This window comes from Saccopteryx leptura, chromosome 11 (genome assembly GCF_036850995.1).
Source record: "Saccopteryx leptura isolate mSacLep1 chromosome 11, mSacLep1_pri_phased_curated, whole genome shotgun sequence".
Classification (NCBI taxonomy): Eukaryota; Metazoa; Chordata; class Mammalia; order Chiroptera; family Emballonuridae; genus Saccopteryx; species Saccopteryx leptura.
Genome location: NC_089513.1, coordinates 79,280,789 through 79,303,755, shown reverse-complemented (window position 1 = coordinate 79,303,755; position 22,967 = coordinate 79,280,789). Strand labels below are relative to the sequence as shown.

The following is a 22,967-nucleotide window of genomic DNA, read 5'->3' as shown; positions in this document are numbered from 1 at the left end:
TGCGCTGTGGTCGGTGTCGGTCCCGCCCGCCTGCTCGCTGTCTCCACCTGGGAGTGCGTGGCGTCGGCTCCCTGTGGGGTGTCCGTGGCGTGATGCGTTTTCACTCGGCAGGCGTGTCACCTTGAGCCACTACGTCTGTCTTCTGTTCTCTCTTCGCAGGTGTAACTCCTTCATCGAAAATTCGTCCGCGCTCAAGAAGCCTCAGGCCAAGCTGAAGAAAATGCACAATCTCGGGCACAAGAACAGCAGTCCCCCCAAAGAGCCTCAGCCCCGGAGAGTGGAGGAGGTCTACAGGGCCTTGAAAGCCGGGCTCGAGTAAGGACACCGAGCCTGACCATGAGAGGAGCCTTCCTCGTTTCTACGATGCCATGCCAGGGCCGGTGGGGGGGGGGGGGGCGGGGGGTGGTCAGAGGGGGAGACCAGTCTGGTGAGATGATTTTTAAGTGTCTGTTTCTGTAAGTCGATGTTTGATTCTTGCCCTGTCCTCGGGGACTCCTTAAATGAGTCCTAACGATGGGACGTTTGTTGGGTTTTCGACATGATGTTTGTAACAGGGAAGGGGCGCTGAGAGAGTAACGTGGTTATACTGACCTCGGTAGCGGATAGGATCCCACGTGAACCACGCGGACAGGCGGATGGGTTTTAGAGGTGGCGGAAGGAGGTTCTGAAACCTTCCCGAGACTCTAACAGGGACTGTTTGCCCGGAAGGGACCTCACTGAGGGTAATGGGAACATCTCCCGTCAGTGTTGTGTGGACCCAGACAGAACTCTGTGGGCCCAGACCCGGTTCGATTCTGCACTCGTCTGGACCCTTCCCTCCCCACTGGTTTCTCTGTTCCAGGCGTTCAGCCTCATGGGGCCGGGGGGAGGGGAGGGTCTCTCTCTTTGGACCATCTGGAGAGTGTCAGATGCAGCTGCCAGAGCTTTGGAGGTGCTGAGAGATCGGGCAGCACAGCATCCCTTTGCCCCCCAATCCCCCCTCCGCAGAGCGGGGTGCGGCTCCGAGCCCCCCTCCGCAGAGCGGGGTGCGCCTCCCAATCCCCCCTCCGCAGAGCGGGGTGCAGCTCCCAATCCCCCCTCCGCAGAGCGGGGTGCAGCTCCCAATCCCCCTCCGCAGAGCGGGGTGCAGCTCCCAATCCCCCTCCACAGAGCGGGGTGCAGCTCCCAATCCCCCTCCGCAGAGCGGGGTGCAGCTCCCAATCCCCCCCCCGCAGAGCGGGGTGCAGCTCCCAATCCCCCCTCCGCAGAGCGGGGTGCGCCTCCCAATCCCCCCCCGCAGAGCGGGGTGCAGCTCCCAATCCCCCCTCCGCAGAGCGGGGTGCGCCTCCCAATCCCCCCTCCGCAGAGCGGGGTGCAGCTCCCAATCTCCCCCCGCAGAGCGGGGTGCAGCTCCCAATCCCCCCTCCACAGAGCGGGGTGCAGCTCCCAATCCCCCCTCCGCAGAGCGGGGTGCGCCTCCCAATCCCCCCTCCACAGAGCGGGGTGCAGCTCCCAATCCCCCCTCCGCAGAGCGGGGTGCAGCTCCCAATCTCCCCCCGCAGAGCGGGGTGCGGCTCCGAGTCCCCCTTCGGAAGGGCAGTGGCACCACGTCCCACCGGACAGCCGCCTGGGGCTCACGGCTGTCCCTTGCCTTGTCTTCGCAGTGAGCGCCTGGAGGGTCACCAGACGGAGCTGGACAAGCTGATGGCTCAGCTGAAAGATATGAGGAGGAACTCTCGCCTGGTAGGCACCATCTCATCGCCGTCGGGCTGTTCACATGGGCGCCTCTTCCTTTTCCTTTTTCCTTTTTCTTTTTTCCTTTTTCTTTTTTTGGCCGAGAATCTTCTCCTACTGGACGGAGATGGGTACAGAGAAGAACCTTCCAGAAAAAGCCAATCCAGGGGGCAAAGCACTCTGGTGTCCACTTGAATGCTTTCTTCTCCACACGTTTGAGTGTTTTCCCGGCACGTTGACACAGATACACTTTTTCACTGGGGTGGGGAATGCCCCCTACACCCTTCCCTTGACTATAAAAGGAAGTGAGGAATTCAGTTTCCCTAGCCTAGCCTGTCGTTGGTATAGAATTGGGAATTCAGAACCTTTGCCTTCTCCTTTGGGTTTTTGTAAGCAGGTATCTGAGTGATGTCAGAGGAGGGTGAGCAGGCTTGGGGGGAGCTGTCAGAGGTTGGAGGACCCCTGGAGCCAGTTCAGGTGCACGTCGTGTTGTTGGAGATCCCTGCAGACCGCCCCCCCCCCCCCCGTGCTAATGAATTGTGACGGTCTGTCTGGTTGGAGCGGTGTTTCTAGTGCGTCCGCTGTTTTAAGTGGTCTTGTTCACGTCTAAGCACAGATAGGGCACCTTCGTGTGTCAGGGCATCAGACAGCCAGGAGGAAGTGTGCACACGGCCAGAGTGCCACCGTCGTCAGCTCTCGTCCCCCTCCTTCCTTAGGAGATGTGCCACAACCATGCTCTCGTCCCCTCCTTCCTTAGGAGACGTGCCACAACCATGCTCTCGTCCCCTCCTTCCTTAGGAGACGTGCCACAACCATGCTCTCGTCCCCTCCTTCCTTAGGAGATGTGCCACAACCATGCTCTCGTCCCCTCCTTCCTTAGGAGACGTGCCACAACCATGCTCTCGTCCCCTCCTTCCTTAGGAGATGTGCCACAACCATGCTCTCGTCCCCTCCTTCCTTAGGAGACGTGCCACAACCATGCTCTCGTCCCCTCCTTCCTTAGGAGATGTGCCACAACCATGCTCTCGTCCCCCTCCTTCCTTAGGACGTGCCACAACCATGCTCTCGTCCCCTCCTTCCTTAGGAGATGTGCCACAACCATGCTCTCGTCCCCTCCTTCCTTAGGACGTGCCACAACCATGCTCTCGTCCCCTCCTTCCTTAGGAGACGTGCCACAACCATGCTCTCGTCCCCTCCTTCCTTAGGACATGCCACAACCATGCTCTCGTCCCCTCCTTCCTTAGGAGACGTGCCACAACCATGCTCTCGTCCCCTCCTTCCTTAGGAGACGTGCCACAACCATGCTCTCGTCCCCTCCTTCCTTAGGAGACGTGCCACAACCATGCTCTCGTCCCCTCCTTCCTTAGGACGTGCCACAACCATGCTCTTGTCCCCCTCCTTCCTTAGGACGTGCCACAACCATGCTCTCGTCCCCTCCTTCCTTAGGAGACGTGCCACAACCATGCTCTCGTCCCCTCCTTCCTTAGGAGACGTGCCACAACCATGCTCTCGTCCCCTCCTTCCTTAGGAGACGTGCCACAACCATGCTCTTGTCCCCCTCCTTCCTTAGGAGACGTGCCACAACCATGCTCTCGTCCCCTCCTTCCTTAGGACGTGCCACAACCATGCTCTCGTCCCCCTCCTTCCTTAGGAGACGTGCCACAACCATGCTCTTGTCCTTTTCGAAGGCTGGAGGTTACAGGCTTTGTAGGCGTTCACTGTTTTCTGTTGTAATGATGATGCTCGAGTATGAGTGGGCTTCCTCTGTGGGGGAGCCCTGTGAAATGACCTTCAGGGTTTCTGAATGCCCTTGACTGTCCTCAGTGGCAAGCAGTGTCCCTCCTTGGAGAACAATGGTGGGTGGTAGACAGGCAGGGCTTCTACTAGGCCCAGCGTTCCATAGAAACCCTCGCCAGGGGCCCAGCGTCCCGTAGAAACCCTTGCCAGGGGCCCAGCGTTTCACAGAAACCCTCGCCAGGGGCCCAGCGTCCCGTAGAAACCCTCTCCAGGGGCCCAGCGTCCCGTAGAAACCCTCGCCAGGGGCCCAGCATCCCATAGAAACCCTCGCCAGGGGCCCAGCGTTTCACAGAAACCCTCGCCAGGGGCCCAGCATCCCATAGAAACCCTCGCCAGGGGCCCAGCGTCTCACAGAAACCCTCGCCAGGGGCCCAGCGTCCCGTAGAAACCCTCGCCAGGGGCCCAGCGTCCCGTAGAAACCCTCGCCAGGGGCCCAGCGTCCCGTAGAAACCCTCGCCAGGGGCCCAGCGTCCCATAGAAACCCTCACCATGGGCCCAGCGTCCCGTAGAAACCCTCGCCAGGGGCCCAGCGTCCCGTAGAAACCCTCGCCAGGGGCCCAGCGTCCCGTAGAAACCCTCTCCATGGGGCCCAGCGTCCCGTAGAAACCCTCTCCGGGGGCCCAGCGTCCCGTAGAAACCCTCGCCGTGGGCCCAGCGTCCCGTAGAAACCCTTCCCAACGGGGCTGTGAGGACTATGGACCAATCCCCCTGTGAGGCTGTGAGCACACAGGATAAGAACTTACTTTAAAAATAAATTGTGAAAAGCATGTCACCACCCTCAGGGACTCCTCTCACAGGTCCATACAGGAAGGCAAGTGTGTTTTTAATGCATATAGAATACCTTTAATGCATATAGATTACCTTTAATGCATATAGATTACCCACTGATTTTTTTCAGAACATTAAAAAGCAAATATGAATTGAAGTGTCCCTTGATAGGATACGTAGGAGAGAAGAGCTCAAAGCTAATGAAACCCTTAACATCCCCATGGGGCAGAGAGGTCTGGCTGTAACGCTGGGAATACAGAGGATGAGTCAATAGTGGCTCTTAAAGAACTCTCACTGGTATTAAAATACCCCAGATTTTTACTCTTTTAAAGCAAAAAAAAACAAAAAACAGAACTTTACAGGCATTTTGCTGACGAGGCAGAAATGCAGACAAAAATCTCTCTATTAATATCAGTAACAATTTTGAGGGATTTTAATCCAGATACTCTTTTTTTTCTTTTTTCTTCTGCTTTAGGGCGTGCTGTATGATCTAGACAAGGTAAGTTACCGTTCTGCATTGGGGCAAAAATAAAACCCTGCACCCATGAGCAGAGGCCCAAGACTCCCGCTGAGGGACAGGAGGGTCCTGGAGAGCGTGGTGATGTTTCTAAGCCCAGAGAGGAATCCATGCTTTTCTCCGGGAGTTGGATGAACAAGTATCATACTGTGAGCTACAGATCCAATAATACTCAAGAGACCACCGCCTGGTTGTAGGGTTGGCTCCTCAGTGTTCGGAGAAGTCTAAGAAATTCCCAAGTGTGCAGACACACTCCCCTGTCGTGTCTATAAATAGGACCTGTCCTAGCTCCTCAAATCGAAGAGACCTTTGATTGGAAAATGCACAATTATTATTTTAAGTTCCACCAAGAGAAGAGCGAAACGATTCCCATTAAAGTGCGACAAGGTTCCCTCTTTTCACTTAAAATTTCGGATCTTGTACTTACGGACAACACTGTTTTAAATGTAGATTTTTTATTTTTTTTTATTTTTATTTTTTTAGTTATATGGGATGTTGTCTCTTTTCCTGGCCTTTCTGTCTATACATTACCCTTAAGGCTGAGTCATCGTATAATCTGTTTGCAGACATTTGAAAGGGTAATTAGACGTAATGCATGGGATAATAACGTTTGTAACTCAGAGGAACGGGTGACGTGTGAACCTGTGATTATCCCTGAGCGCACACACAGGCGGAGCAATCGTACAACGCACCTCCGTTTCAGAGACAGTGCAGTGGGGAGGGAAACAAGTACATCTTCGAGCTGCTAAAACGTGTTATGATGGAGGAATTCAGTTCTGTTTCAGTGTGACACTCTCGGGCCAGAAATCCAGTGAATTCCATCTGATTGGCCTCCAACGATGTTGAAGCCCAGATTCCTATAACCAACCAAAGTTCATCGCTCAGGATATTTGTTCAATATATCATATTATTTTTTTAAAATACTCTCCACGTGGATACTACTAGACACCCTCTTAAACAGCCACAGGGATGGGGGAGGGGAGACGCTGAGCATTTTCCAGGGCTGCTGAGGGTGACGTGACAAAGGTTGAACACCGGCCGGTCGAGACCGGCGTTGAACAGTGAAACGGCAGCCCCTTCTCAAACCTCTCCTTTTCCTTCCAGCAAATTAGAACGATTGAAAGATACATCAGGCGCCTGGAATTTCACATCAGTAAGGTAAGGGCCGCTCCTCTGCCCGCTCTCCCGTTTCCGGTCGGGACACGGTGGGGGGGCTGGGGGGGCAGCGTACGGTCCGTGGAGAATTTCTTAGCGGATTGACGCCCGTGCTGATGAGCCATGAAGCCCCCCAACAGACCGCAGAGATGGAGTCACGTGAGACCGGAGAGCCTAGTCACCGAGCTAGGTCTGTACGTCAGCCCGGCAGCCACGATGACGAGCTCCCCGTGGGCGCGCAGCCTAACCCAGGGGGAGGGCTTACCATCGCGGGGTCGTCTGGGGAGAGAGAACCCCTGAACCAAGAAACGCCCCTCTTGCCAAACTTCCCAGTCTGGTCCCGCATTCGACCGGGCATCCCGTCAACTTCCCCGTGAGCCGCTGATGCACGTCCGACAGCTGCCAGTGGCTCCCTGAACCTCTCCGTGCCTCCGCCCTTCCTTACGTGGCACGGGTTCCATGTACCGTTTCATCATTCGTGGCCCCGTGATGTGCACCCGCCCCCTGACAGCCAGATAGTTCGCTGAGGGTCCAGTTAGCTGGCGGGGAGCGGGATCCAGTTTTGAACACCGTCAGGTGATGCCCATGCGACCCAGAAGAAGTCTCCCTTGGGAGCGGCTGAATCACACCAGCGGCAATCCCTGTGGCCACCACGTGCGTCGGCCTCTCTTCCAAGGGCAGAGCCGGCGGGTTTAGCATCTCCCTACCGGGGCTCGGAAGCTTCCGGATCTAGTCCCAGCCCTGCCACCGGTTCCCTGGGCGGTACCGTCAACGTGGACCTGGGCTTTCCACTCTGGGAAGTGGGGCTGGGAGGTGCGTGTATCCAATCTAGAGGCTCCTGAGAACCCTTTCCTTCCAACATGTCACGGTGGCTTTTTTTGTTTTTTGTATTTTTCCAAAGTGAGAAGCAGGGAGGCAGTCAGACAGACTCCCGCATGCGCCCGACCGGGATCCACCCGGCACGCCCACCAGGGGGCGATGCTCTGCCCATCTGGGGCGTCGCTTTGTTGCAACCGGAGTCATTCTAGCGCCTGAGGCAGAGGCCATGGAGCCATCCTCAGTGCCCGGGCCAACTTTGCTCCAATGGAGCCTTGGCTGCAGGAGGGGAAGAGAGAGACAGAGAGGAAGGAGAGGGGGAGGGTGGAGAAGCAGATGGGCGCTTCTCCTGTGTGCCCTGACTGGGAATCGAACCGGGGACTTCCACACGCCGGGCCGACGCCCTACTGCTGAGCCAGCCGGCCAGGGCCTATGGTGGCTTTAAACACGGGTGCTACTGCCTTTGTATGTTCCCCCTTGGAAAAGCTGGACGACCTTGACCAGGACAATGGCTCCTGTCTCGGCTAACCTCAGTAAATAAAGCAGCGACATCCGTCAGAAGGTACTTGTGTGGCAGGCAAGCTTTGACAAGTGACTGTGAAGAAAACAAGAGGAGTGTGAGAGGCGGGCGTCCATCCATCCGTGTCCGTCGGGGTTGGATTCAGCCGCTCCCCCCCCCCCGTTATGAAACGCTGTTCGCTGCACGTACACACGGGGTGCCGACCTGTCGTGTTTCACCGAATGAGTCAGTTAATCGGTGTATTTGATGTAGAGCCACTGCTGACTGACGGGTAAGACAGATGCTCGCCTCTACCGGAGGGGCCGGTTCTGCTCGGAGGCACACACAGTGATCCTTGATCCGAAAGTGCCACTCCATCTGGCTGAGATAGGTGGACATTTAACGGAAGCAAAGAATGAACTTCTCCCTAGACGCAAGGCAATAGGCTGAGTGGTTCGGGTGAAGGCCGTGGTCCCGGGCGCTGTTTCCTTACCCAGAGGGATCCAAGCCTGGTGACTCTGGTGGGGAAAGGGGGCGAGGGGCGCCTTGCTGGAGACCACAGGGGTGCTGCCGCCTGGCCGGCACTGAGGGGGGTGCTAGCTCTTGTGTTTCTGAAAGTCGTGTGCAGCACGGACACTCACACACACACACACACACACACACACGCACACGCACACACACACACACCCCTGCAGTGATTATTTCCATTTTCCGATGCCTGGCCCAGCCCTGACCTGCTGAGTCTACTTCTCCGAGTGGGGCGTGGGCGTCCACATTCACCAAGCTCACTGGGTGAGCCTTAGCTTAGTTTCAAAGCGCCTGTCACCGGCAGAACGATGTCATCAGCACACAGGTCGCCCCTTGAGGCCGGGACCCCCAGCCCTTAGAGACAAATCCGCGAGCCCCAAAGACGAGAGGCTGATCTGCTCGTTTCCTGAGTTTTAGCGACAGCTCTTAGCGAGGGGCAGCGGATTGCCGGGCTGGAGACCAGCACGGACGTCTCTGACCGAGAGGGCTGTCCTCGGTGTCTCCGTGCTCCCCGGCCGAGCTTCGGGCAGCTGCCCCCTGCGGGGAGGGAACAGCGACGGGCAGCCAGCTGGCCCTGGGAGGTGACAGTGCCACGTCAGCGCGAGGCAACCTTGTGCCTCCAGAGCCAAAGGGGAACCGTCCCCTGAGAAGTCCACGAACCTCATCTCCACCTTCTGGGTTTCACAGCGCCTCCTTTTCAAGAAACCAACTTTGCCCGGAAATGAGAAATTCAGGGGGTCCTACCCAGGTGACAGCCCCGCGGAGGTCACAGATTTCACTGGCTTCTGCTGATGCCCGGGTGGGGGACGGCGTCCTCTCGCCTGCCCTGAACTTCCCGTGGTGCGCCGTGACACGGGTGGGGACGGCGTCCTCTCGCCTGCCCCCAACTTCCCGTGGTGCGCCGTGACACGGGTGGGGGATGGCGTCCTCTCGCCTGCCCCCAACTTCCCGTGGTGCGCCGTGACACGGGTGAGGGACGCCGTCCTCTCGCCTGCCCCCAACTTCCCGTGGTGCGCCGTGACATGGGTGGGGGATGTCCTCTCGCCTGCCCCCAACTTCCCATGGTGCGCCGTGACACGGGTGGGGGATGTCCTCTCGCCTGCCCTGAACTTCCCGTGGTGCGCCGTGACACGGGTGGGGACGTCGTCCTCTCACCTATCCCCAACTTCCCGAACTTCCCGTGGTGCACCGTGACACGGGTGGGGACGTCGTCCTCTCGCCTGCCCCCAACTTCCCGTGGTGTGTCGTGACACGGGTGGGGGACGGCGTCCTCTCGCCTGCCCTGAACTTCCCGTGGTGCGCCGTGACACGGGTGTCCATGACGGAGACTACGGTGGAGACGCACGCCCTCAGGAGTAACGTCAGGGGCGGCGTCCTCGCTCTGTTTGGGGGGGCAGCTTCCTCTGCCTCCCGGAGGCCAGGAGCACCTCCCAGCCCTGACGCTGAAAGACGTCTCCACGTGTTGCCAGGGGCCCTGTGGGTGTCAGCACAGGCCTGGTCCGTGGAGAATCACGGTCTGAGAAATGGTTTTTTGTTGTTTTTTTTTACAGAGACAGACAGAGAGTCAGAGAGAGGGACAGGTAGGGACAGACAGACAGGAACAGAGAGAGATGAGAAGCATCAATCATTAGTTTTTCGTTGCAGCATCTTAGTTGTTCACTGATTGCTTTCTCATAAGTGCCTTGACCAGGGAGCTACAGCAGACTGAGTGAACCCTTGCTCAAGCCAGCGACCTTGGGCTCAAGCTGGTGAGCTTTTGCTCAAACCAGATGAGCCCACACTCATGCTGAAAATCTCAGTGTCTCAAACCTGGGTCCTCCGCATCCTGGTCCGACGCTCTATCCACTGCGCCACCGCCTGGTCAGGCCCAGTCTGAGAAATGTTAAGTGACAATCAGGCTTCTTCCTACAGCGTGTGGTCAGCAGCCCCTTGACGCAGGGCGTAGAGCGGTCTAGAAGCCTAAGCCTGGAGGTGTGGCGGGAGAATGTTCGTTTCCATGGCTCCCGTTTATTTACTTTTTAACGGTGGTGTCATTAGCCCACAGCCCCACATCACAGTTCTGAAGTGTTCCATTTATAAGCTTTCACCCTAATTTCACGAATAACTTCATTCTGCCTCTCTTTACCGTTGAGCCAAGAATTTACAAAAATCATTTTCAAACAGCCTCAAGTTATTTTCTTTAAAAAAAAAAAAAGTGCCTGACCTGTGGTGGCACAGTGGATAAAGCGTCGACCTGGAACACTGAGGTCACCGGTTCAAAACCCTGGGCTTGCCTGGTCAAGGCACATATGGGAGTTGATGCTTCCAGCTCCTCCCCCTTCTCTCTCTCTCCTCTCTCTCTCTCTCTCTCCTCTCTAAAATGAATAAATAAAAAGAAAAAAAAAGAAAAAAATTTAAAACAAAAATGTGCTCAATCTGACGAGAGGCCATCACCTTGTGACGCTCTCTAAAAACACAGTAATAAAAGCCCGGTCTACGCCCGCGTCTTCACCTCAGTGAGAAGCTGCGTCATCTCCCCTGTTTGCCGCGTGTGCGGGAGGCTCCAGCCTTCTTTCCCCACACCTGTCGCGTGGGCAGGTGACCACGCCTGCCTCACACGGTCTGCCCCTGTTCCGCGTGGCCAGGCGGCTCAGAGTGAGATTGGTCTTGACGTGGTAAACGGTCCTCGTGGCGAGACGGGGGCGACAGGTCTCCCTGCAACATGCCCCTCTCCCAGCTCAGGGGCAGAGCAGTCTTGACCACCGGACGTCGGCCCGGGTGGCTCCGTGCGAGCGTGAACGGGACTCACCCCTCCCTCCCGTGTCCCCGCCCGACCGCGCAGGTGGACGAGCTGTACGAGGCGTACTGCATTCAGAGGCGTCTGCAGGACGGCGCCAGCAAGATGAAGCAAGCCTTCGCCGCGTCGCCCGCCAGCAAGGCCGCCCGGGAGAGCCTGTCGGAGGTCCACCGTAGCTACAAGGAGTACACGGAGGTAGGTGCCACCCGCCCGGGGGTCCACCCGCCCGTGGGTGACGGCCCAGGACAGGGGACGGTAGGTGCCACCCGCCCGGGGGCCCACCCGCCTGGGGGTGACGGCCCAGGACAGGGGACGGTGTCCTGCAGCCAACCCGACCGCCCTCTTCAGAGAGACAGGTTTTCCTCTTAGCCGCTCTTGCTTTTTAACTTTTGTTTTGTTTTGTTTTGGGGTGTTTTTTTTTGCGGCTGTGGGTGGTAGTGTTTACGGTGACTCCTGAGGGGTCCCCAGCAGAGTTTTCCTTAGTGCCTCCGCTGGACCCCAGAGGACGAGCCCCGGTCAGTCCCAGAGCAGCACCTGGCAGGCAGACGTCCCCAGGGCCTCGTGATAAGCCTGTGCGCGCACTTGTGACACCGCAAGGTGTCGGACGCCGTGAGGACGCTGGCTCGCCAGGCTGCGCGCGGTCCCTTGCGGTCTCTGCACACGTGACCACAAATGCGGGTTCAGATCTCCGTGGACAACTGAGGAAGCACAGCGCCCTGGGCTTTTTAACCACTTCGTGCACCCCCAAATTCTCTAGTGGACGACGGTCTCACGGCGCTTCCTCCCCGAGAGCTGGATGGACCACAAGGGCAGACCGCCCTGGATGTCGGGCGGCGCGAGCCCTCCGGCCCACGGTCAGCTGAGAGCTGGAACTGTCCCTTCTGTCTTTAACGGAGGCGAGACAAAGAGCCCTGAACGGAAGTGCGCTGCCCTGGTTTCTAACTGTCTCCTGGGCCCAAGCACATGACACGGGGAGGTCTTGGCTCGTCCTGGGGTCATCTGATACCCACGTCCCTGATGAAGTGACTGAATTATTAACACGGCACTTCTCACTGTCCCATGAGCCACGGTGCGGAGGTCAGGTTTCCTGAGCGACAGCATCAGTCCGACGAGGGTCTGTGGGACGATTCCCAGAGCGGGGAGGCAGGGACCTCCCGGAGGGACACACAGGATCGCTTTGTGTGTTCGCTGCAGCCGCTCGACCGGCACAGACTTTGCTCTAGAATGGGGCTGTTTTACCTAACTGCCCCTTCAGAATAACGCCGTTTAAATGCAGGAAATAAAACACAAGAATTCAAAGAAAACGGATCATACCAAAATAGAGCTGTCTCAAAAGGGTCAGCATAGTGAGCACGAAGTGATTTAAAAATCAGGGTGTGCTGTTGTGCAACATCGTTGCTTCATTAAGGTATCAGATGAAACACTGAGATCAAATGCCAGCCCTAGTTGTTTGACATGAAATTCAAAGCAGCAAAAAATACAAAAGATCTTTCAGCCCTGGCTGATGGCTCAGTGGATAGAGCATCAGCTCAGCATATCGACATCCCAGGTTTGATCCCCAGTCAGGGCACATACAAGAAGCGACATCTGCTTCTCTCCCCCTCCCTCTCCCCCGTCCCTCCCTTCTCGCCTCCTGCAGCCAGTGGTTCAACTGGTTCAAGCATGGCCCTGGGTGCTGAGGATGGCTCCATTGGAGCATCAGTCTCAAGCACTAAAAATAGCTTGCTACTCAAGCATTGGCCCCCAGATGGAAGTTGCTGGGTGGATCTCAGTCAGGGCATATTTGGGAGTCTGTCTCACTATCTCCCCTCCTGTCACCTAAAAAGGAAGGAAGGGAGGTAGGGAGGGAGATAGGGAGAGGGAGGGAGGAAAGATATTTCAAGGTGTCTGCAATGAATGGTGTATGATTTCTGTCCCTGCACCTGAGCCACAGGTACTGGTCATCCTGTGGCCTGTTTTCTACCTTCATGGCATAGGGATGTTGATTTTCAGTTAGAGGTTATGGAAATAATGTGACTTCCCCCTGCCCACCAACCCCACCCAAGGTGATGGGCCCACAGGCTGAGAATCTCGTGTTGAGATGCAGCCCCCCTCATTCCTGAGCTCTCGGGACATCTCTGAGATCAAGTGCGGAATCTAATCACAGAGGGCGTTCTGTCCCTGAGCTGTAGGAGCTGCCTGTCCTCGAACCCGTGCGGGCTGCTTTCAGAAGGACCCACCCTTGGCCAAGAGCCAGGGCGTCAGACTCTGCTCACAAACTCAGAGATGCAGAGGTAACTTCAGCAAACGGAAGGGCTGCCTCGTTGAAGAAAGAGCCCGGGACCTCGGGGGGCTCTGTACCTCCACAGAATCCCACCAGCCAGGATTTTACCACGAAGGACGCTGAGGGCGCAGGGGCTGTGGGGACCTCGGCAGCTGCCCGGGTGAGACGGAAGGGAATTCTCACCCTGACGGCCCCCAGACCTTAAACAAACAGGCCCCGCTTTTCAAAGGCGCCGGTAGCAATCCTGACATGCGTGCTGACATCGCTGATATTTCTGGAAACCGAACTTCGTGGACACACCCAGTGCTCTGGGGAAGAAAACGGGTTTACAATCCCGAGACCGTTCGGTTCTCAAAGCTCCCGTGTGGCACGCGGGGGGCTCAGGGTCAGGAAGTGCCCCCCACCACCGTGCTGAGCGAGGGCGAGCCCGAGAGCGTTCAGGAGAGCCACCGTCGGCCGCAGAACAGGGGACCACAGCAGAACCGGAAACTCCAGCCCGACAAACCGATCCCAGAGTCCTCGGCAAACAGCCTTCAAGCGGAAGCGGACTCCCACGCCGCGGCACCAGAAGCTCGCCTGGCTGGCCTCTCGGGGGACAGCCCCCGGCCAGGGCACGTTGGATCTCTAACCCGGATCTGTACGCGCCCTGCATAACCCCGTACGATACCGTTATCACGACTGAGAAAGCCGAGTCGTCCTGAGCAGCTTCCCCTCACATCCTGCACACGTCCCAGCATCCCAGCTCCGCCCGGTTGGTCTCTCCCCGGCTTTGGTTTATTGACTAGTCTTTGACCTCGGGGCGTATGGAATTCAAGGTAATGACGCCTTGCATCTGCCTGCCTCTTTTATTTAGACGATTTTTTTTTCCCCACCACAACATTGCCTTTTTTTATATAGAGATAGAATTCAGGCCAGTTCTTATAGAATATCCCACATTCTGGATCCGTTGGTGTGTGATATCATTTAAACTGGTTCGATGTCCTACATTTCCTGGTCCCTGGCAGGCTTGCTCAGACCTCAGTGGGGCGCTCTGTCGGGAGCCCCTCTCAGAGGCCGCGTGCAGCCCCCCCCTCAAGGGGGGAGGGGGAAGGGGTCCCGATGGCTTACCCGCCGGGAGCCCAGCTGGGGCTCTGAGCTGTGGCAGAAGTCACCGAGCTCTAACGGGCGCCTGTCCCCTGTCCCTCCACAGAACATGTGCACCATCGAGGCGGAGCTAGAGACCCTGCTGGGAGAGTTCTCCATCAAGATGAAAGGTATTCTTAGGGGCCACCCTGCTTCTCCCAACCCTCCCACGTCCGTTAGTTGCTGTAGCGAGGCCCCAGAGCCTCCTCATTTGGGGCTTCCCCACCCACCGAAATAGTCATTAGGAAAGAATTGCCAACGTACACAGAGGTGAAGAGACTATTACAGTGAGCGCCCTGTCCCCGGCCCCTTGCCTGGCTTTAATACCTGCCGAGACTTAGCCACATGGCTTCACCTGGTTTATTTTTGTGTGTATGTGTGTATTTTTCTGAAGTTGGAAATGGGGAGGCAGTCAGACAGACTCCCGCATGCACCCAACCGGGATCCACCCGGCACGCCCACCAGAGGGCGATGCTCTGCCCATCTGGGGCGTCGCTCTGTTGCAACCAGAGCCATTCTAGCGCCTGAGGCAGAGGCCATAGAGCCATCCTCAGCGCCCAGGCCAACTTTGCTCCAATGGAGCCTTGGCTGTGGGAGAGGAAGAGAGAGACAGAGAGGAAGGAGAGGGGGAGGGGTGGAGAAGCAGATGGGCGCTTCTCCTGTGTGTCCTGGCCGGGAATCGAACCCAGGACTTCCACATGCTAGGCTGATGCTCTACTGCTGAGCCAACCAGCCAGGGCCTGCATATTTTTCCTTAACTCTCAGAATGACTCTGTCAGCAGCCTGAATCTGGAAAACTGCCCTGAACCCGTGTTCAGCAGAAAACACTTGTGTCTCCTGCCCGAGTCTCGGGGGCACCAGCCTCGCAGACCCAGCCGGCCGTGCAGAGCCGTGCAGAACACACTCCTCACTGTCACTACAAGGACTGCCATGCTTCCCCGTGCCTGCCGCTCAGTGTTTAGTACACGCATCAGTCTCTGGTGGGGGCAGGAGTTCCTCCCGTTACCAGCAGCGCACCAGGGTTCAGGCACCTGCCCCAGAAGTCACACTGTGAGCTGGAGTTTAACTTGGAACTAAATGCCTTGGTTCCCGGGCCGGTGACAGCAGGGACTTCCTGGGACAGCTGAGTGGACAGAGCAAACAGTTGCTCTGAGGATGGTACCTAGTGTGCAGACACCTGGGAGTGGGTGGGAGCAAAGGGACCCCCTACCCGCCAGGTCTGGAGCTGCAAGGCTGCTGGTCAGTGAGAGGGTGATGTTGGGGACCAGACCTCCGTCCCCTGGGGAGCCTGGTCACCTCGTGCACCAGCAGCTCTGGCTGCGACGGGTTATCTGAGGCTTCCCGTGGCTCCTGGGCCCCGGCTCTGGCTCTGTCACCCTCTCTCTCCTGCCTGACCAGGGTCCCCAGCTTCTTGGGACTCAGGGTTTCTCCCCGGGGTTCTCTGGGGCCTAAAGCCAACTCCTTGTTAGTTATAGATTTACCTCCTCACACATCCCCGACCTAACGCGGAAACCAGACGCCCTCCGCGCAGTCTTCCCAGGGTAACACCACACGGAAATACTCCTCTCTCTCGATGAAGAGAGGTCCCTCACGCTGCCCGGAAGTCCCCCAACTTTGCCATCTGTCCCTTTCTTATCTGTTCCTTTCTTATCTGTTATCCATTCTGGTAAAATAATAACAATAGTAATAATAACCACCCCAACTTCCTCCGGCCACGCCCCTGCACACTCCCCCTCCCTGCCCCACCCCAAACCACCAACGACAGAGCTAGCTTGTCAAGCAGGGAGGCAGGGGAGGCAGTGAGAGAGAGAAACTGATGGAACACTTACTGCCGTGGGCCACGCACTGGGCTGCGTCCTGATGGACCGTCCCTGGCCGTGAGTGCCACACAACCCCCCGGAGGAAAAGGGGTGTCCCAGCCGGAGCCCTCTAACTCGGCAGGACAGATGCCCTCGTGGGCGAGCCCTGGTCCAGTCTTTCAGGTGGAATGAAAGGGACTGCTCTGGCTGGTGCCCAGAGCAGGAGTGGCACTCACCAAAGAGGGCAGAGCTGGGCTCAGAAACAGCAGGGGGTTCTGTTAGGAAGATGGGTTCTGGCCGGAACCGCTCGGTGGGGGGAGGGGAGCCCTGACACGCTGGTGCTCTGCTGCCACCTACGGGCCGGCCGTGCCAACTGCAGGCGCTCTGTGCAGCTTGCACACACCTTCTCCCTCCACCGCCCTAATTCAACTCTGGGCTGGTGCTGCCCATCGACAGGTGGAAAGCCCACCGTTGGTGCCCTTCTCACAGCTCAACAGGGCTCTTCACAGGAGGCCAAAGGCGCCCTGTGACCGTCCCCACCACCTACGATGTGCCCGATGCTGTCTGTTGTCCTTACAGACAATTCTACTTTGTTACCCCCGTTTTCAAGGTGAAGAAAGTAGGGTTAGGTAGATTATCCAGCGTGGGCTAGCTCGCAGGGAAAAGGAAAGCTACCTGAGATTTACTTCCCTGCCCCTGCTCCCCTGGAGCTCCTTGTCCAGGGGTTCCTGTGGGCTTGACCGTGCTCTCTTGTGTGCTGTGGCCGTCTGTGTGAAGTCTGTCTCCGTTTCCAGGTTGTTGCCCCCAAAGTGTAGACCCTCACTCGCACTGAGCACTGAGTAACATCTATAAAAAAGACGGAAAAAATTGGGGTTCCTGAGATGTCCCAGATAGGAGTCATCTGTTTGACAATACACATCACCCTGGGGGGCCCCAAACACGAGCAGATCCCGTGAGAGGTGACTTGCGGGGTGGCGTGGTAGAGGGATCGTCCCCACCTTCACTTTGAGGGTGCAGGTGGTGGGCTGGGCCAGCTGGTCAGCTTTGGTCTCTTACTCACTAGTTTTGTGTCGACGGTCACCCGTGCTCAGCGGCTCCTGAACACAGTAGGGGTGGGATTACTCCTCTGCATTAACCAGGCCAGGGGAACACGGGAGTGAGTGAGTTGGGGAGAGGCCAGGGGGATGTGTGTGTGGAGCCTTAACCCAAATGGGAGACACTCACCTGAAATCACAGCTCTGGGGATGGAAAGAAAAAACAAGAGAGCAGTTTATGACATAGAAATATTTGGGGCAAATAAACGAATATGACTTCCTGGCCGTAATTCCGTGATCCTGGAATCAGCTCAGAGGCACAGGGAGCTGTGGGCCCCCCTCCACTGAACAGCCTTCTCTGCCCAGAGGACCCCTCTCACCCCCCCCCCCATACACACACACACAGCTCTTCCCACTGATGGTCCCGAATAGTACCACGTGGGTTCACGAAAGCCGGACAGCTCACTGGCGCTGTATCAATGCGCCCGCGAGTGGTCAGACATCCGCGCTCACTACCCGCTTCTGCTTGTTTGCAGGTCTGGCTGGCTTCGCGCGCCTCTGCCCCGGTGACCAGTACGAGGTACGTGCAGTTCCGGCGGAGCGCTTGAGCCAGAATTTTGAGGGTTTGCCCGGAAAGCGAGATCTCAAGGGATTGAGAAAATGCCCTGCAGAATGGCAGCTCGGCAGCTTATTTTTATTTGTTAGAATCCAAAGGAGACATTAAGAGACTGCAGGAAATCCACAGGTGGCAGATGAAGGGGGCGGGACAAGGCAAAGCAGGAGAGCTCGGGATTGGATGAAAAGCAGCATGGAGAGCCACACACGCCCTTTCCCATTGGTGGGCACGGGACAGTTACTGATGACCACTGACCGCAGACAGAGATGGGAGGTGGACAGCCAGGTCACCACGGGGGTGGAGGTAGGGCTCAGTGGTCTCTGCTGGGGCGACTGAGGCTGTGCCCCGTGATGGCGCAGGAAAGAAAATGACTGACATTTCAAAGGTACGTCATCCTAGACGCCTGAGCACAGGGCACAGGGTGCCCTGAAGGCAAAGACTGACCTTTGCTGAGGAAGCCCCAGGCCTAGGACGTGACCACCGGCCATGACCTGCCCCGGCAGGAATTTGCCATCAGATCATCTGGGTCGCCGAGCTGGTCAGACCGGCCATGGGCCCCCTGACTCTCAGGTTTACTGCCGGGGGCTCTGCTTCCATTCCCAAAAGGAAGGACGGTCTCCCCTGTCGGCACTGACAGCTGCCGGCACCGGCCCGTCCAACACTGGAGCTGGCTAGCTAATGCCATTCGCTGGACAGTCTCTAGTCACATGTTGCCAAGTGTTCAGTGTCGCAACTAGACGGCAGTTTTCTTTTCCTGATCCAAAACCCAGCCCAGGATTGTAACTGCTCAGGAGTGTCGTGGCTGAAGAATAATAGTGCCTGGACCTTTCTTTATAAAAATATATCTCCTCTTAAGGTCTACAAAGGTTGACTCAGTATAATAATAATACTGTATGTTCACTGTCATGGAAAATAAGTTCTATATGGATAGTGATAGCTGTAGATAGAGGTGTATGCTCTATAAAGTAAAGAGGCTTTTTATCTTGTCCTCCTTCAAAAGGGAATTTACATAATAATTTTTTAATCTATCTCCTCCAAGACCCACTGGAATCATACTTCTTGGGGTCAGGGGGGACATCCCCTCAACAGGAAAGTTGTCTGACCATGGGGGGGGACTGCACACCGTCACCCCAGATGGCATCGGATTTCAAACTCCTTGTCCGGCTCTTGTCTCCGTCATCCGGAGGGCGGACGTCTTATCTCTCGCTCTGGTCGCTGAGTGGGTTTTAGCCGATGGCCTCTCGTCTCCGTAGAGGAGCGGGGGAGTGTGGGGTGTCAGTCCATGAGCCCCATGGCTGTCCTGTTGAAGTGGGACTGGCCAGCTGGAGCTGGGACCCTAGTGAAGCAGACACTCCCCGAGGGGGGCGGGGGGGCGCTGGCCTTCACTAACGAGAGGCCTGAGAGACCAGAACGCGCCCCTTCCGAAGCCTCTGCCCCGCTCGCCCTCGGCTCCGGCCCCCGGAGCCCGGGAGCTGTGGAAGGGAGGCTGGTGGGGAAGGCGGCCGGCGGCGGCCACTCCGTGGACTTACCCCCCCACACACACACACACCCGGGGGGCGGCGTTTGGAGGGGAAGGCCGGTGAGGACAGCTGGACGTGTGCCGTCCGGTGTCTCCGCAGATCTTCATGAAATACGGCCGGCAGCGGTGGAAGCTGAAAGGCAAGATCGAGGTCAACGGCCGGCAGAGCTGGGACGGGGAGGAGACGGTGTTCCTGCCCCTGATCGCGGGGCTCATCTCCATCAAGGTACGGGGCTCCTGGACGCTGTTGTCTCCTGGTGCCGCTGGTGGGGTCCACGGCCCGGAACTTGTGCCTGCTGCCCCACCCTGCCCCGCAGACCCCACCGGCCCCCCAGTCTACGGGGAAGGCGGCCACTCTGTCCAAGCGGGCAGTCCTGTGGGGCGGGCTGGGGAACCCCACACCCACACCCCACCGCCACCCCCGACGTCAGCTCAGACTCTGACAGGAGCCACTGCCAGTCCCCCATGGCCTTTCTCTCCCTCTTCCTAGGTGACAGAGGTCAAAGGGCTGGCCACCCACCTCCTGGTGGGCAGCGTGATCTGCGAGACCAAGGAGCTGTTCTCAGCCCGGCCGCAGGTGGTGGCCGTGGACATCAATGACCTGGGCACCATCAAACTGAACCTGGAGATTGCCTGGTAGTAAGTGGCCCTTTTCAGTTTCCTCGCGTAGACGCATGGGCGACAGGCTAGTGCTGGTCACAGGGGCACGTGGGTTCTCAGGGTCACCTGGGGGGCGTGTTCCGGAAGCCGCCGTGCGGGCCCCACGCAGACCCCACGCAGACGGTACAGCATCAGCGTCTCCCGGGCCGAGGATCTGTCCGACGGACTTCCAGGCAATGGTCACCAGCGGAGAAGCCTCTGTCACCACCACTGCGTGGGCCCCGTTTGTGCTGTCACACCCTGCCTCCTTCCTCCTCTCCGACCACCTTAGAATGCGCATCGGGAGACGTGTCTCTCCAGCGGACGAGCTTGGAAGGACACGGCCGTGCAGGAGCTGCTCTGCCCTGGGCGACATCCTGACTCTCGCTCTGGGGTCTCTTCCTGGCTCCTCTGTCTACTCCCCACGCCTTGCGCTGCTCCGGGGAGCGTGTGATGTCCTGATGCCGCCATACTCGAGCTCCCCAAGGGCAATGTTTCCAAAGGACAGGGGCACCGCTGGTCAACTCCATGAGCTTAAAAGCGGTTTCCTGACGCCGTCAGGCCGCGAGAAAGGCCCCGATGTGTTGACTCAACACGGACGCTCGCCAAGTGGTGTCATGGCCGGCTCTGCGACCAAGCCCGCACGATGCATTCATGACCGGGTCTGCGACCAAGTCCGCACGACGCATTCATGGCCGGCTCTGCGACCAAGCCCGCACGACGCATCGAGCCTGACGTTGGGGGCCCCCTTCACGATGCCGAGGCCGCCCTGCCGCCCAGCCCTGCCCTTCCCCTGCCGCGTGGGCGTCTCAAACGCCAGCGCCCTCCCTCCGCGGGTGACGCTGTACGTGACGGTGACGCCGTACGTGACGTCGCTGTGAACGGGTCTCCTTTCGGCCACGCGAGAGGCTCGTGCCGAGCGGAACACGTGGGACGGCCTATTGGCGTGTTCTGTTCTCTTCACGGAACGGAAGCCCGTCCTTGGCCCTCTCTGCGGTGTTCACGCGCGCCTGTCCCCGCACAGCTGCAAGTGCTGCTGCGGCTTTCTCCCACGCCTGTGCGCGGGCGGGTCCCCACGTGTTTCTGTGGCTCACGTCGGCGAGGAGGAGCGGGCAGGCAGACTAGGTGCACGGACACATTGTCCGTAAAGCCGCGGTGACCGTCCGCGGGCCCTCGGGCGGGCCTTGCGCCCCGTTTTCTGCTGTTTGCTCCCCTCTTGGCTTCCTTTCTGACGAGCTGACTCGGCCACAGCCGGCCCGGTGTCCACTGGTTAGAATTCGCCCGAATACCAGGAGGTGCCTTCCTGGCCGGCGGTGCCTGGGACGGCGTGACGTCACTGGGACGGCCTGACGTCACTGGGGCCCGTTGTCTTCCAGCCCCTTCGACGTGGAGGACGCGACCCCGTCCGCGGGCACCGGGAACAAGGCGGCGGCCCTGCAGCGGAGGATGTCCATCTACAGCCAGGGCTCCCCGGAATCGCCCGCCTTCAAAGACCACTCCCTCTTTGTAAGTTCCGCGCGATTTCTAGAGTGGGGACGAGGTGAGCTCCAGGCCGGCCCCGCGGCTGAAATGCTTGGCCTGTGGCGTTAGGGCTTCTCGGTTCTTCCTGGTGGTGATGCCACTCCTGCCCTTCCCCCGGTGCCCCTGGCCGCACAGCCCGTGAGCTTGTCTTCCTGTCCCCGCCCTACCCCCCCCCCCCCACTGCCCCGCTCTGTTGCTTTGCTAACAACACGGACACTTCCCTGAACACCCCCGAGACCAGCGTTTGAAAGGAGTGGGTGTGTCCACCAGAAACGCTTGCTGACCGCTAACCTGTGACCCGGTGCTCTTGCCGCCTCCCTCTCTCTGTCTCGCTCTGGCTCCGGAAGAGATGGCTGCACCCCTCCCCAGACAAGCCCCGGAGGCTGTCTCTCTTGAGTGCCTTGCAAGACACTCTCTTTGCCAAGCTGCGCCGCAGCCGCTCTGTCTGTGACCTGCCCTCCCTCAGGCTGAGACCCAAGGCCGTGCGAGAGTCCTATGTGAGTGTGGGGGGCCTGCCGTGTGCCGGGGCTGGGGGTGGCCCGTGTGCTCTGCTGTGTCCTCTGTGCTGCTGTCCTCCTGTCTGTTGTCTTGCTCACGGGGGATGGTGACCGCTGGCCCGGCCCCAGGCGGGGAACGTGGTCCCGCATGCAGCTTGGTTGGCGAAGCCGTTTGTCTGTCTCCGCCTGCGGGCCCCCGCTTTTGTGCTATGATGTTTTCTCCGCTGCGGCCAAGATATCCGTGGTAACGAGAGTTTCACTTTGAAACGAAACACAATTAACAGCCAAGGTCAAAGGAGAGCCTGTGTCCCGAGATGCACTGGCCTTGTGGGCGAAGCCGGTCTCTATGCACACGGTGTTCACATTAGAAAACGGGCACATGAGGAACGCCGAGGGGTTCAAACGGCTTTCACTAGAGCCGCTTCTGTGCACAGGGGTTCCCGTCTTCCTCTGTTGTGGCACCTGTGCCGACTTGGTAAGAGGAACAGTTCCATTCCCAGCCGGGGACGCGGCAGGTTACGGCACATTACGGGTGGTGGACACGCTGTCACAGGTGCACGCACTCAGACTCTCTCTTTCTCTCTCTCTCTCACACACACACACACACGTGGCGTGGAGGCATCGCACCTGTGCTAACGCGTGGCCCCGCCCCTGTCTGCACGCCCTTTCCTGGGGCCAGCCCCCCAACATCTCACTCAGGGTCTGCCACAGAAGCAGGTGCACAGTGGTTTGGGGAATGGGGGACCCCAGAGAGGGGCTGGGAGGACTTTGGGATTTGAACAAGAGTCTGAGCGCCCAGCCGGTGCGGCCCCCACCCCTCTGCGCTGCCACGGACGCGTGCGCAGAAGCTGAGGCTGGGCGGGACCCCAGAGGACCCGGCCTCTGTGAGCTGCTGGGAGACACACAGGTCCCCCGTCCTCTCAGAGGAACTCTTTTATCTCTCCTAAGGGCATGGGGGGTGCACAGGCAGAGGAGGGAGGAGGGGGGGAACAAGCTGGGGGGAGAAAGGACTGTTCCCCGCGGCCCTGAGGAGGGTCCTGGGGCTCCTTGTCCCGCGGCCCCGAGGAGGGTCCTGGGGCTCCTTGTCCTGCGGCCCCGAGGAGGGTCCTGGGGCTCCTTGTCCCCCCCCCCAGGGTTCTGTGCAGCCCGCTCAGTAATCAGGAACAGAGGTGGGCACCACTGCGGGTGGTAGAGGTCAGGAAGTAGCACCAGGGTCCGCAGGAGCCCCGTGAGCCACACGTCTGCCAAGCCTGTGGTTCACGTCACCTTCAGGCCAGATGAACCGGGGACCACAGTGACCTGGCCACGGTGTCAGGGGCTAGTGGCACCCCCTCCCTGCTGGGGCAGTCCGGGACTGCCTTTCCATCTGCCTCCCGTCCACCTGAGCT

At 58.5% G+C, this 22,967-nt stretch overlaps 1 protein-coding gene across 6 annotated transcripts in view; it reads left to right on the top strand.

The window, feature by feature from the left end:
* The window catches only part of RIPOR2 (RHO family interacting cell polarization regulator 2), a 147,187-nt gene that overhangs the window by 92,639 nt on the left and 31,581 nt on the right, over positions 1-22,967 (top strand). For 4 of the 6 annotated variants that reach the window (XM_066352653.1, XM_066352650.1, XM_066352654.1 and 1 more), the window contains exons 3-13: positions 160-315; positions 1,644-1,722; positions 4,754-4,777; positions 5,900-5,953; positions 10,615-10,764; positions 14,022-14,085; positions 17,324-17,367; positions 19,023-19,148; positions 19,413-19,561; positions 20,938-21,067; positions 21,430-21,579. In XM_066352653.1, the coding sequence (XP_066208750.1) occupies positions 160-315; positions 1,644-1,722; positions 4,754-4,777; positions 5,900-5,953; positions 10,615-10,764; positions 14,022-14,085; positions 17,324-17,367; positions 19,023-19,148; positions 19,413-19,561; positions 20,938-21,067; positions 21,430-21,579 (1,126 nt within the window). The remainder of the gene's footprint in view (positions 1-159; positions 316-1,643; positions 1,723-4,753; positions 4,778-5,899; positions 5,954-10,614; positions 10,765-14,021; positions 14,086-17,323; positions 17,368-19,022; positions 19,149-19,412; positions 19,562-20,937; positions 21,068-21,429; positions 21,580-22,967) is intronic. The other 2 variants (XM_066352651.1, XM_066352655.1) reach the window with 1 other exon arrangement.